Source organism: Phocoena phocoena, chromosome X (genome assembly GCF_963924675.1).
Source record: "Phocoena phocoena chromosome X, mPhoPho1.1, whole genome shotgun sequence".
Classification (NCBI taxonomy): Eukaryota; Metazoa; Chordata; class Mammalia; order Artiodactyla; family Phocoenidae; genus Phocoena; species Phocoena phocoena.
In genome coordinates this window covers 14,908,190-14,923,740 of record NC_089240.1, presented here as the reverse complement: position 1 = coordinate 14,923,740, position 15,551 = coordinate 14,908,190, and the positions used below count along the sequence as shown (strand labels likewise).

The 15,551-nt window shown below is 41.3% G+C and overlaps 1 protein-coding gene across 1 annotated transcript in view; it reads left to right on the top strand.

Annotated features, from left to right (window-relative positions):
- Nucleotides 1-354, top strand: part of BEND2 (BEN domain containing 2) — a 105,365-nt gene extending 105,011 nt beyond the window's left edge. Inside the window, exon 17 of the mRNA XM_065901064.1 lies at nucleotides 158-354. Coding sequence (XP_065757136.1) covers nucleotides 158-354 — 197 coding nt within the window. The remainder of the gene's footprint in view (nucleotides 1-157) is intronic.
- The last annotated feature ends 15,197 nt before the right edge of the window (nucleotides 355-15,551 follow it).

Sequence of the window (15,551 nt, the reverse complement as noted above, 5' to 3'; positions counted from 1 at the left end):
GTTCAGCTAATTTAATAATAGCTACAGTCCATGTGTTTTAATTAATTAAAGTCTTAATGACCCTTTCACAGACATAGCAATAGTACTAAGGTTGAATAAATTCATTTCTCTGAGAAGTGATTTCTAATTAACTTATATTTTTGGACTTTACCACCAGAGTTTCTCCAAGACATCTACCCGACTTGTGATCTATCAGAAACTGGATATGACTGGAAATTCTGTGTGACAGCTATCAATAGTCGTATTTGTAGTCTTAGATATGACCACAAGAAGTCCACATCCAAATCACAGCCACCTCCAGAAACGACTCCTTCGACAGAGTCAGAGCCAAGAGATACTGGCTTAGCTGACTGAAGTACTTGAATGTCAGTCATCCAACTTTTTTTTTTCCACTATTGTACCATCCTTTAAGTTTCTCAAGTTATTAATTCAAAAATTAGCCTGATGTAGTGGCATTGTAGTTCAGCATTCACACCTAAAGAAATAACCTATGTTCTTTGTTTGCCCACAAGGGAGGCACAATTGCATTATGAAGATGTGTAATGTTTCATCTCATGAATAAAGTGATGGGCAATATTGCAGTAAGAACCTCTGAAAAAAGGAATGGTTGTAAACTCCTAAAGATCATTTTTATTGCTGTTTTAATGTAGAATAAGAATAGTACATTTAGCTGTTAATGACAGATGAAATCTGAGTGTCAGTGATACGGATACAGGTAGTGAAATAGAGAGCCACAGTTGGATAGGCAAATCATAATTCCAAGCATAGGAACTTGCAGGTAATAGACACTCAATATGTCAAGTGAATCTGCAGTGCAGAGCTTAGGTTAAGCTACACTGATTCAGAAGGGTGGTATGGTTTACATATAACCAAAACATGCGTGCTGGCTTTCTTTTTTTTTTTTTTATTAACATCTTTATTGTAGCATACTTGCTTTGCCATTTAGTTTCTGCTTTATAAAAAAGTGAATCAGCTATACGTATACATATATCCCCATATCTCTTCCCTCTTGCGTCTCCCTCCCTCCCACCCTCCCTATCCCACCCCTGCAGGCGGTCACAAAGCACCGAGCTGATCTCCCTGTGCTATGCGGCTGCTTCCCACTAGCTCTCAGTTTTACATTTGGTCGTGTATATATGTCCATGCCACCTGGCTTTCTTATACATCCATCAGTAGGGGATTCATAGGATTGACATAATATTGTTTAACATAAGCTTTCCAGAGATGAGACCTATGTTCTTTTGATCTACTTCTGATAAGAACAGAATTCTTTTAATTAACTCCTGATAATATTTTATCACCGAAGTTTGCTAAGAGTCAACATAGAAGATCATATTAGCAGACTTTCTGGTTCCATTGAAGTAATTTAAATTTAAGAATATATCCATCATCAAAAAATCTAGAAACAATAAATGCTCAAGAGGGTGTGGAAAAAAGGGAACACCCTTGCACTGCTGGTGGGAATGTGAATTGGTACAGCCACTATGGAGAACAGTATGGAGGTTCCTTAAAAAAACTACAAATAGAACTACCATATGACCCAGCAATCCCACTACTGGGCATATACCCTGAGAAAACCATAATTTACAAAGAGTCATGTACCAAAATGTTCATTGCAGCTCTATTTACAATAGCCCGGAGATGGAAACAACCTAAGTGCCCATCATCGGATGAATGGATAAAGAAGATGTGGCACATATATACAATGGAATATTACTCAGCCATAAAAAGAAACGAAATTGAGCTATTTGTGATGAGGTGGATAGACCTCGAGTCTGTCATACAGAGTGAAGTAAGTCAGGAGGAGAAAGACAAATACCGTATGCTAACACATATGTATGGAATTTAAGGAAAAAAATGTCATGAAGAACCTTGGGGTAAGACAGGAATAAAGACACAGACCTACTAGAGAACGGATTTGAGGATATGGGGAGGGGGAAGGGTGAGCTGTGACAAAGTGAGAGAGAGGCATGGACATATATACACTACCAAATGTAAGGTAGATAGCTAGTGGGAAGCAGCTGCATAGCACAGGGAGATCAGCTCGGTGCTTTGTGACCACCTGGAGGGGTGGGATAGGGAGGGTGGGAGGGAGGGAGACGCAAGAGGGAAGAGATACGGGAACATATGTATATGTATAACTGATTCACTTTGTTATAAAGCAGAAACCAACACACCACTGTAAAGCAATTATACTCCAATAAAGATGTTAAAAAAAAAAGACACATGCCCCCCAATGTTCATTGCAGCACTATTTACAATAGCCAGGTCATGGAAGCAAGCTAAATGCCCATCGATAGACAAATGGATAAAGAAGATGTGGTGCATATATACAATGGAATATTAGTCAGCCATAGAAAGGAACAAAATTGGGTCATTTGTTGAGACGTGGTTGCATCTAGAGACTGTCATACAGAGTGAAGTAAGTCAGAAAGAGGAAAACAAATATCATATATTAACGCATATATATGGAACCTAGAAAAATGGTACAGATGAACCTGTTTGCAGGTGAGAAATTGAGACACAGATGTAGAGAACAAACATAAGGACACCAAGCGGGGAAAGCAGCAGCGGGTGGGGTGGGGGTGGGGGTGTGATGAATTGGGCAATTGGGATTGACATGTATACACTGATATGTATAAAATTGATGACTAATAACCTGCTGTATAAAGAAAAAAAATTAAAAAATTAAAAAAAAGAATATATCACTATGAATATAAAGAATCTGACAAGATTTAGACGCTGTTTTTTTTGGTTTCTGAAATGTCTGCATAAAGGTTTTAATATGTTTACTGTGTTTTATGATTAATTCTAGTTGAAATGCATATAAGTTTAAATGAAAAAAAATTTTATCAGGAATTCAATTAGAAAAAAATGATCTTAAAGGATATTGGTGGGATTACTGGAGAATTAAAAAGTTATTCCATTTTGCTCATAAATATAATTTTTTTTTTTAATACTCAGGGTGCAATCCACTGGCTCCCCAGCCTGGCCACTCCTGCCTCCCCTGCCTACTGTCACATCTGAATCCTCACACTGAATGCCACTTCCTCCATGAAGGCTTCCTGCTTACTCCCTTCCGAGGAATTTTTTTTTTTATTGAAGTGTAGTTGATTTACAGTGTGTTAGATTCTAGTGTACGGCAAGATGATTCAGTTATACATACATATGTATTCTTTTTCAGATTCTTTTCCATTATAGGTTATCACAAGATATTCCCTGTGCTGTACAGTAAATCCTTTTTGTTTACTAGGATTTTATTTTTAACTTAAGCACTTTATTTTAAAGTTCTTGAATGTTTCAGCCATAGGAAATATTATATAATTTCATTTTTTGATCATTTGTGTTTAAGAAACATTTTGTCAGTTACAATGCCATCTTTCAGCTTTCAACCTGTTGAACAGTCCTCAGTTACATCTGTTTTATAGTGTTCCTTGTTATTGTTCAAAGAGCAAATTTTCTCCTTGTAAGAGTTCAATCTTTAGTTATGGCCATTTGCTTGTGACCCATGGCTTTGTCTATAATAGACATTAATTAAATTCTGTTTTTTAATAAGGCAAAGAAGAAATTCAACAGAAAGTAATAAGTAGGTCAAACAGGATAGTTTGTGTGAAGTCTTGTTATTTTTTGTGACTTGTGAGATAGTTTAAGATGTTTTTATGTGATCAGTTGGTAGAATAGATACATATTTTCATATGATATATCTTTTGAAAATTAAATTCAACTTTGAGTATTTTAGTGAAGTATAATATAGTTTTATAAAGATAAGATATAATTTTAAGACTGTTCTTCAAATAAATAATTTGCTATTAGTTGCCTTTAATAAAACTATAGTATTTCTATGCATATCTTTATATGTTTAGGCTATGCCTACAGTGGTCTTAAGAAGTAGATAACTGAAGCCAAAAAGTCTTCCAGACTTTTAACTTCAGATTAATTCATCTAAATTAGTCTTTGGCTTCACCATTCAGTTTCACAAAATATTTTACAAACTAGTAGTAATAGAGTTAATATAGAAAAGTAAATTTATATCCTAGGCAAGATTAAATTTCAAATTGTATATGCAGATTTCAAATTTGATTTGTATTTTATGGTATCTGAAAGATTCCCTGGATTAGAAGCAAAATTACAAAAACAAAAACTTCATATTTACAGAAGTTTTTCAAGATTTATATGATTGACTTTATTATGGTGGTTGCTTATATGTTATTTGACCAGCCCTGTCCAATAGAACTTTCCATTATGTTGGTAATATTCTATAATTTTACATTGTCCAATATGGTAATAGCTAGCCACGTGTGGCTTTTGAGCACTTGAGATGTGGCTAATTAGATGGAGGAATTAGATTTTAAATTATATCTCATTTTAGCTAATTAAAATTTAAAGTCACATGTAAATAGTGGCTACTATACTGGATAGCACAGTTTAGAATGCACTTTATTTTTTTTTAAGTGTTTAAAAAAAACACAGTTTGAGTCATAGTAATATACACATAACTTCTTTAAAATCACACTGAGCAAAATAAGTTTCATAAAGGTGTTTCACATCTTATTTAAACTAAATTAGACCTTTTCTATCTACAAAATTTCACAGGTCAGTTTTGTTATTGTATCAGTCCAACGTTAAAGACTTTAAATGTCTGCTCATAAGACTTGTTTTTGATAAATTTATCGTTAATATATTTTGTTTTCCAAATAAATACAATGAATAAACATTTAAAATATTCTTAATACAGACGCTTGTTTTTTTAATGTAGTAATTTTATAGAACTTTTACTAATGTCATCTATAGTGTTTTTAATTTAATGATAACATTTTCCAGCCAGTTTCATAAATGTGGCACAGTGAGAATGTTTGCTTTCTTGCTTGATAAGCAAAACAGAAATAGTTTAACCCAGTAATGATAATTGTGGATATAATTGAAAGGATGTTGAAAACTTTGGAAGTGTTTTGTCCTTCGTGGGTAAAACATAAGTGTTACTAAAGCATATTATTTTATACTTTAATATTTATTTAAATATATGCCAGTATTTTAATTTTGGTCAGCAAGGCTTCGATATTCAGCTCTGGTTTTCGCCTTTCTTTATAGCCCATATCCACATCGAGTAAAGTATTATCTTTGCAGCATTCTGCAACAGTAGCAGTCTAACCACATTCACTCTTGTGTAGGACTAAAAAGCACTTGTCACTCCTTCCTTCACCCTAACTTATTTTAATACGTTAAATGTGCAATGAATTTTTTCACCATGATAAAAAAAATCTGCTCATCCACTTTGAGATGGAATAATTGGTAATCTCAAATAATTAGCAAAATTAATCTGAAAGATTGACGGATGACAGGTTTAAATCTCAGGACACCAACACAGGTGGGCAAGAAACATTATTTTTCTATAATAACTTAATTTCTATTTTGGTTACACAGCTTTCAGGTAATCTTTCCAGACCCTTTGGGCCAATCGCCCCGCCCCGCCCCACCCTCGGGAGTCACAGTGGGCAGGGCTCTGTTTTAGCTCACTTGCCTTAGCAGGACCGGGTTGGGTAACGCCAGGCTTTCCAAGCAGGGTGGGCCGGCAACTACTCTCAGCCTCGGCTCTGAATTAATTCCCCCCACTTGGGCGGTAGCACGTGAACCGTCCACGCGATTCCGGCTTTTCTCGGGAGGCTGTCAGCCCCGCCCACCCACCTCTCAGCTCCCGCGCTGTTGGCTGCGCAGCTTCCAGGTGTCCGCTCTACTGGTGAGACGGCGTCGGAAGACGCTCTCCTCAGCTCCTTGCCTGGGTGGGCAAGTCAGGCTGTAGGGCGAGCAGAAATCCTCGTTTAAGGGTCCCACCGAGTTCCCCGGTCAGAGTGCGGCAGCTGAGCAGAGCGGCTGCTTGGGACTACTGCTCGGGCGCTGCAGGTACGAACTCAGCCCAGGTCCAAGTGTTGGTTGTTGCCAGTCCCTCGGCCCTTTCTCGGTCACAGGCAGGTTCCCACTGGGCAAGCCCTGTGGGGCGACACTGGGGTAGGGGCTCCCACACAGTGACCCACAGTGCTGGGCGAGCTGGCTTCTCCCCCCAAGCCCGCCCTTTTCGAACTGGAGGACCCGGAGGCTCAGGGGAGACGACCGTGTGGGGCTGCGCTGGCCTGGGGGAGGGGCAGTGTGGTGTGTGTAGCCGCTTCTCTGACCTTTCTATGCCGTCTGTCTTGGTCTCTGCTGTGCAGAGGGTGCTTCCGCCTCACCCCCGCGTTCTAGGCTGCTCTCAGTGGTGTCCGGTTAACCAATGGTCGTTGGTTGTTCCAGAGAGGGTGAGCGAAGTCGGAGTGACGTGTGACGCCAACTTGGTGACGTCACCCTTAGTCTCCGATTTCAGCCTCCACGTGCTGGAGTGGAAACTTAGCCTTAGTCACACAAGGCTTGTGAGTTTCCCAGAACTACAAGGAGAGAACCGAGGACGTGAACGGAGATAGGTTTGGGAGAATACCAGCTGGCAGGGGTTTTCATCAGAATTGCTCCTATGTTGTAGGGGGTCTTACACAGTGCCAAGGCTGGGGGGAGGGTTTCAGAATCAGTTTCTGGTCATTTTTCTTAGCCATCAGCTGAGATAGTTATTTGTCCCATCTGCTCCTTAGTCGTTGGCTCAGAACCATCCTCATTTCTGTCCACAAGACCCGTCAGATGGAGCAGCTCTTATCTCTGCTCCTTCCAGGTTCCCCTGGAGCTCACGGGAATTGTTTTGTTGCTGCTTCATTATTTTGCATCTCGGGAAACGGGTTTTACCCAGTTTTCCATATATTTCTGTTACCGAATTAGGTCGTCTGGACCCCCACTTGGGCCCTAGCCCGGCCAAGGCCCCCCTGCCTCAGGGAGAAGGTTCTTTTCCTGTTCAGGTTCTGACAGCCAAAAACTAAACCCAAGCTGAGATCGAAGCTGAGGGCAATTATGCTTGAGGGCAAACATAATTCAGTGGCCTGAGGATGGAGAAGCGGGAACTTAGGTCGCCAATCAACTTCTCACCTGGGTGATGGTTAAGACAAGATTTTAAGGGCAAGATTAATGAGAGGGAGTCATATACATTGGTTTTTCTGGGAATAGGTGGGGTTCTTCCTGGAACTGGGGTGCCACCTCTTTTCTGCCCTTGTATGGTCCTTTGGCATTTGGGCCTGAAGCAGGTCAAACCATCATGGTGAGGACAGGCAGAGATCTTAAGATTACAATGAGATGCTAATGAGCTGCAGGGCAACCTTTGTCCCACTTTTCAAGCTGAATAAGTTTCACCAGTTTTCTTGCGGATGGACTCTCTTGTTCCTGTCCTGTGAACACAGCTAGAGGATATGCTTTTCTGCAAGATTACTTGTTTCTGGGGCAACAGCTTTGGTAACACTTCCATGCAGGACCAGCTACATAATTTGCAGGGCCCAATACAAAATGATGAATTCAATTTTGATACCATTTAAATAGCACGGTTTTAATTTTTAACATTTTATTTTGGGATAATTTTGGATTTACAGAAGAGTTGCAAAAATAGTACAGAGAGTTTCCATACACCCTTCACCCAGCTTCCCCTAATATTAACAGCTTACGTAAATGTGATACAATTATCAAAACTCACAAATTAACATTGGTACAATGCTATTAACTCCAGACTTTATTTGTATTTCACCAGGTTTAACGTTAAAATTCTTTTTTGCTTCCAGGAGTCAATCCAAGATTGACTTTTTAAAAATTTTATTTAATTCTCATGTCTCCTTAGTCTCCTCCCATCTGTGGCAGTTCTCAGTCTTTCTGTTCTTCCTGACCATGACACTTTTGAGGAGTACTGGTCAGTCATTTTGTAGAATGTCCCTCAGTTTGAGTTTGTCTGATGTGTTCTCATGATTGGACTGAGGTTATGCATTCTTGGGAAGAACACCCCAGACATGATGTGCTCTTCTCAGTATCACAGCCTTTTGAATTTTTCAGTGAAACAGTTATAAGAAGGTTCAGTGGTTTTCCCCAAATCATAGAGCTGCTAGTGCCAAAGCCAGGGCTAGACCTCAAGTCTCACTTTTATGCTAGGGTTGTTAGTACAAACCTGTAAATCCTTTCATGTATTTTTCAATACTACTGAATTATTCAGCAGTTGCCTTCTAGGATTGTGACTGCAGAGTCCTTGTTTGGCCCCTGCACAATGAAGTAGGGGAAAGGGGAGACTGGACAATCAATGGACAGAAATCCTACAAGAAAAATGGTACAGTTGACCCTTGAACAACTGGGGGTTAGGGGCTCTGACCCTCTGCAAAGTTAAAAACCCATGTATAATTTATAGTTGGCTCTCTCCGTATACCTGGTTCCTCTGTACATGCAGTTCCTCCAAATCTGAGGTATCGTATCTGCGGATTCAACCAGCCGTGGATTGTGTAGTACTGTAGTATTTACTATTGGGAAAAATCCACGCATAAGTGGACTCACACAGCTCAGACTTGGGTTGTCCAAGGGTCAGCTGTACTTTCAAATGCTGGGAAGTTGAACACTTGCTCAGTGTCCCTGCCACTTCATGGACGGCAGGGGTGGTGGTCACCACGTAGTGAGCCCCAGCTGTGTGCCAGGTCTCAACTCAGCATCACCACCTCCCCCTTCTAGAATCTCTGCTTTGCAGAAGAGAAGCTGAGAACCACATTTCCCAGAACCCCTGTCTCAGTATAGTTCTGGTTTAGAGTTTGTTGATGAGAGGAACTGGCCTGAAGTTTGAAGGTAGAAGAAAAGAAGCCGTTTTTCTCCACAACTGGGACATATGGGCAGACTGAGATTTACAGAAGCTTCCTGAAGAACTCATGAGAATCACAAACTTCACTGCTGCAGACGCGTCAGTGTAGGGTTGGGGGTTTTCAGAGATTCTTCATCAGCTTCCCAGTAATCTTGTGAGAATTTTCCACCTTGGTGCTTCAAACTGAGGTCTCCAGTGTCTGTTTCCTTGATCTTTGGTGGCACTGTCTTTGACCTTGTCTTTCCTACCTCTTTTAACAGTCCTGTAAACCACTAATTCCTGAACTTCTTGATGGCAAAGGCTGTGTCATCAGTGCCTAACATAGTAGTCTGGGATTAGTAGGTGCCCAATAAACAAAGGCATTCCTCGTTCACCTTGTCTTACTATGCTTGAAATTCTACCATTAGTTTGATTTCTTTGGTTTGAGCCTAATTTGACCTTTCCCCTTGTTACGGTACAAGTTCTGTCTATTCGTCTTCTGTGCCTTCATGTAGCTGAACTTGTTAAATCCATTCCTCAAAGTTGGTTTGATTTGGAGTGTGAGAGAGCATGAGGACTTCTTAGTCTTGAGACTTCTATGCAGAGATAAATGTGCAGTAAGGGTTGCAGCATCCTCTGTAACAGGATAAAAAATTAGAAACAATGTGTTAAAGAATAATTTTTAAAAAGGTAAAATATGCCTCATGTACAGATATAAAAGGAAGACATGTTAGAGATTTTATTAACTAACTCATTACTAATGAGGGAACTCGTTAGATGTCACAACCATTTTAAAGGACAATCCAAAGAACAGACACATTTACAGATTAGAAATATTGAAATTAAAGTGCAAATGAAGAAAAAATTGGCTTTTCCCATAACTGGGGAGGAAAGTCAATTGAATCTTCACCAGACAATTTATTTGCACGTCTATAGATAAGAATTATTTTGCATTGCTATCAGTTATGTACAATTTATAGAATGGAAAATCAGAATCAGATAACCAAGAGCAGTGTTCTCTAAACAATGTACAGTTTTCCACTGAAGCAAAAAATTTTCCCTATGAGTATAAATATCCATTAATAGATAATGGTAACATAAATTAAGAAACCTACTACAGTGGGAAAAATGTGCATCCATTAAAAAGAATGTGGCAGATACTAATGTGAAAAGCAAACCCTAGACTGAAAATATTCACAATACATGTGTCCGATAGAGGACTGGTATCCATTATATGTTAAAAATTCTATAAATTGATAACAAAACGATGAGCAACCCAATTTTAAAATGGGCAAAATTCTTGAATGGGCACTTCATAAAAGAAGATATAGGAATGGCCAATAAGCACGTGAAAAAGTGCTCAATATCACTGGTCATCAGGAAAATGCAAATTAAAATTGTGAGGCGATACCAGCATGCATCCACCAGAATGGCTAACAATACAAAGGACTGACAATGCAAAGTGCCGTCGAGGATTGGAACAATTGGAACTCCATACACTGTTGGTAGGAGTATAAAATGGTTTAGTCTCTGTGGAAAAATGCTTGGTAGTCTCTAATAAAGTTAAACATATACTATCTATGACCCAACAATTATAAGTATATTCTCAAGAGAAACGAGTGCACATGTCCACAGAAAAGTTTCTAAAAGAATGTTCGTAGTAGCTTCATTCACAAGAGCCCCAAACTGAAAACAACCCCAATTGTAGTGGGAATACCACTCAGCAACAAAAACAAAAAAACACAAAACTACCGATATGTGCAAAAACATGGATGAATCTCAAAGGTATTTTGTGGCATGAAAGAATCCAGACACAGAAGAATAGTTACTATATGAGTCCATGAATGTGAAGTTTCATAGGAAAACTAATGCTTGGTGTTGGAAGTCTGAGTAGTGGTTACTTCTGTGGGCGGTGGTATTGACTTGAAGGGACATGAGCGAATCCTTCTGAGGAGGTGGAAATTCTACATATTGATCTGGATGGTGGTCACACGAGGATATACAGTCCTCAAGCTGTACTTATGTGCATTTATTGTATCTAAATCATTCCTCAACAAAGTACTATTGAAAAAAAGAATGCAGTCTACATAAACTGATGTAAAATTTGTCCTGACTCACAAAGACATATCTCTTAAGTTCAGACAGCAAGTCACAGAACAGTAAATGTAATGTAATTCTATTTGCATTATTAAAAACCATTTATGTGTGGTTATGGGTAATACGTGAATGCATCACAAAAAACTAAAGATACTTGTCTGGATGTTTACTGTGGCTTTTCTGGGCAGTGGATAAGAGTAGGTGTGGAGAGGCTTTATTGTTTGGATCATTTACAATGTAAATGTATGCATAATTTAAAAAGGCTAATTTTAATTCAAGTAATATTCACAGAGAATGGAATACGTGATCTAAAAGAAAAGTGCTGAAAGGGACCGTTATGCAGTTGGGACCAGGCTGGCCCTGAGATCTCAGCTGGACATGTTTTCAGAAAAGGTTCCATTGGCAAATAGAGGGATTTTAGTCAGCTCTAAGTAAAGCCAGCGCCAAAGATCTTCTGTGAATCCACTCTAGTACAAAAATACAGTTTGGGGTTTGGCCCTCAAGCATTGTGTCTTTCACACTGCAGGTCATTTCCCGTCAGTGGTGATGACGTCAGTTTAATGAGTTGGGACTAGCATTTTAAAAAAATGAAGTAGAAAATATCAGAGGGTGGTATTATTTTGGAAAATGTTTGTCTTAGTTGGGAATCTATACTGTATTTAGGAACTGGGTTGCCCTGTAAAATGTGGTTTCTTATTCAGGTCACAATTCAAAAAGATGTGGAATCTACTGGCTGTAGTAACTTTAGCTCTGCTCTGCTTAGTTCACTGCATTGACAAGTGCAGGGTGACTGGTTTTTCCCTTGACTTGTAATTTAGAGATTTGAGGGACAGTCCATGGGAAGGGGAATGACTTTCCCTCTGGCTACAAGGAGAGCACTAGCCTCCCTTCAATCTGAGTCACAAGTGATACCATCAGGGATGGTCTTTGGCATCCAGATCAGGCTTGGGAAGCAGGGGCTGGACCACAGTGGGTTGTGTTTAGTGGAATGAACTTCCTTGTTCTTACATTCCACCTGTCACATGACCCTTGAAATACTTGCTTTTTAATCCTTGAAATCCATGTTGTTGTTTTAAACAAAAGCTATTTTAGATGTCTGTTTAAAGGAAATGCCAGCGTTCGAGATGTAGGCAACGGTAGGTTTCTTTTCTTTTCCCATCTCAAACACAGGAAGAGTGATGTGTGTGCACGCGCCCGTACGCGTGTGTGAGAAAGCACGCGCGCGTGCGCCAGAGAGAGAGAGAGGAACATATATATGCATGCTCATGGTCCAGTATATTATCCTTATCCCTAAATGGCCAGATAAAGGCCCTGCCTAACTGAGATATCTGACTTGGACAGGACCATTCAAGCCCAGCTTGAGGAGGCACTTGTACATTTGCATTGCTACCATCATCATTTCCCAAGGATGTTGATACTTCAAGTTTTTAATGGCACCATTTAAGTGAATTTCCAAGTAAGTCACTTTCTTAAAAGTGATGTTCCTGAAATAAAATGTACATTTTAGTGGATATCACTTTTCTCTATTAGCGCTTTTGTTTTCAAATTAATTGGTTTACTTAAGTGATGAATGATGTCTATTTAAGGAAGATATAACACATTGATGTGTTTTTGTGGTGCCTGACAATGCAGTATCCTGTACTTATACTTACTTACTGGGCTCCTAGAGTAATTATTGTTTTAACACCCTTTTGATCTGCCTAAAAATACTAATAAGGAAAGCTGTTACCAAATTTACAAACTGTGGGCTTGAGAACAGAAGTGTTCACATAGGCACACTTCCCAGCTTGTCAATTACTAAAGGATATTAACCAATTCATAGACCTTAGCACGTATCTGCGTATGCAGATAGGTATTCTAATGTGTGATGGATGTGATACACAAGGCTATAGAATACTATTTGGGTCTGTTGGTGGGGGGCAGTGGGAGTCAAACTTTGTTAGTTACTCTTATATTAAAGACTGATCCGTTTTTTCTCAGATGGGCCTGTGCTTTCTAGGTTATTCCTTTAGAAAAGTGGTTTTCAAACTTCATTCTAAGAAACCCCAAGGGTTTCACAAATGTTTGATTAGAGTATCATTGAAAACAAAATTGAAAAAATTTAAACCTGTCATTAATGCAATTATTGTTAATTATCTTAGGTGTGATGATAGCATTGTGGTGGTGTAGATTGCATTTATTTTTGAGCGATGCCTACAGAAGTATTTAGGAGACGAGTTGATGTCTTCAAACCTACTTTCAAATGGTATAGGAAAAAGAAAAGATAGGGAAAAGAAAGTATGCTAAAATGCTAATAATTATTGAATCTCAGTGGGAGTATGTGAATGTTGGTGCTGTTAGTCCTTCTGTAGGCTTGACAATTTTCGAAGTAAAAATTTGGGGAAGCATGTGTGTGTGTATATATGACACATAAATATGTTATAATATGTATATATGGAGAGAAAGAGTTAAAATATAGCAAAAGGAGAGTACTTGTTGGATCCAGGTGTAGGCTACATGGGTATTTGTTCCATCTTCAACTGTCTGAGATGCTGAGACAGATGTTTACCTGCAGAAGTTAACGCTGGAGTGCTCTTGTGGGGGAATGAAGGCAGCAGGATTCAGCAGGGGGAGGAGTCAGTCACTACTAAGGCTTCAGCTCAAATCATGGGAGCTCTGCAGCTGGGATGGCCCTTGCCTGTTGTCTTCCCTGAGGCAAGGGGGTCAAGGCTTTATGCCTCCTCACCCACTGGTCATTGAATGTGAGCTACCCGCTGTTGGGGGTGTGACTTTGGGTGAGGTGGCTCTCTTTGGCTGAGGGCAGTTCCCAGATGGGGCCTCAGCAGAGAGCTGTCAGCCTCAAACACAGCAGCTGGAGGATGAGCGTGTCTCTCCTGAAGGCCAGGGCCGGGTGGCTCACCACAGCATCCACCACACCGCTTTTCTTTCTGGCATGTCAATTTGTTTATTGGAGTCACATTCTTTTTTTTTTTTAATTAAAAATTTTTTTTTGGCTGCGTTGGGTCTTCATTGCTGCGCGTGGGCTTTCTCTAGTTGCGGCGAGCGGGGGCTGATCTTCGTTGTGGTGCACGGCCTTCTCATTGCAGTGGCTGCTCTTGTTGCGGAGCACGGGCTGTAGGTGTGTGGGCTTCGGTAGTTGTGGCACATGGGCTCAGTAGTTGTGGCTCGCGGGCTCTAGAGTGCAGGCTCAGTAGTTGTGGTGCACCGGCTTAGTTGCTCCGCAGTGTGTGGGATTGTCCTGGACCAGGGCTTGAACCTGTGTCTCCTGCATTGGCAGGCAGATTCTTAACCACTGTGCCACCAGAGAAGTCCTGGATTTTGGCTTTTAAAACATGGATACACGAGGAGCTCCAAGATGGCGGAAGAGTAAGACGTGGAGATCACCGTCCTCCCCACAAGTACATCAGAAATACATCTACATGTGGAACAACTCCTACAGAACACCTACTGAACGCTGGCAGAAGACCTCAGACCTCCCAAAAGGCAAGAAACTCCCCACGTACCTGGGTAGGGCAAAAGAAAACAGAAAAAACAGACAAAAGAATACAGATGGGACCTGCACCAGTGGGAAGGAGTTGTGAAGGAGGAAAGGTTTCCACACACTAGGAAACCCCTTCGCGGGTGGAGACTGCGGGTGGCGCAGGGGGAAGCTTCAGAGCCGCGGAGGAGAGCACAGCAACAGGGGTGCGGAGGGCAGAGCGGAGAGATTCCTGCACAGAGAATCGGTGCCGCACTCACCAGCCCGAGAGGCTTGTCTGCTCCCCCGCCGGGGCAGGTGGGGGCTGGGAGCTGAGGCTCGGGCATCAGAGGTCAGGTCCCAGGGAAAGGACTGGGGTTGGCTGCGTGAACATAGCCTAAAGGGGGCTAATGCACCATGGCTAGCTGGAAGGGAGTCCAGGAAAAGGTCTGGAACTGCCGAAGAGGCAAGAGACTTTTTCTTGCCTCTTTGTTCCCTGGTGTGCGAGGAGAGGGGATTAAGAGCGGCCCTTAAAGGAGCTCCAGAGATGGGCGCAAGCCGCGGCTATCAGCACGGACCCCAGAGACGGGCATGAGACGCTAAGGCTGCTACTGCAGCCACCAAGAAGCCTGTGTGTGAGCACAGGTCACTCTCCACACCTCCCCTCCTGGGAGCCTGTGCAACCTGCCACTGCCAGGGCCCCGTGATCCAGGGACAGCTTCCCTGGAAGAATGGACGGCGTGCCTCAGGCTGGTGCAACGTCACTCCGGCCTCTACCACCGCAGGCGCGTCTCGCACTCTGTACCCCTCCCTCCCCCCGGCCTGAGTGAGCCAGAGCCCCCGAATCAGCTGCTACTTTAACCCCGTACTGTCTGAGCGAAGAACAGACGCCCTCAGGTGACCTACACACAGAGGCGGGGCCACGTCCAAAGCTGAACCCCGGGAGCTGTGCAAACAAAGAAGAGAAAGGGAAATCTCTCCCAGCAGCCTCAGGAGCAGCAGATTAAATCTCCATAGTCAACTTGATGTACCCTGCATCTGTGGAATACCTGAATAGACAACGAGTCATCCCAAATTGAGGAGGTGGACTTTGGGAGCAAAGATATATATATATATATTTTTTTTTCCCCTTTTTCGCTTTTTGTGAGTGTGTATGCGTATGCTTCTGTGGGTGATTTTGGCTGTATAACTTTGCTTTTGCCATTTGTCCTAGGGTTCTGTCTGTCCGTTCTTTTTAGTACAGTTTTCAGCGCTTGTTATAATTGGTGGATTTGTTTTTTGTCTTGGTTTTCT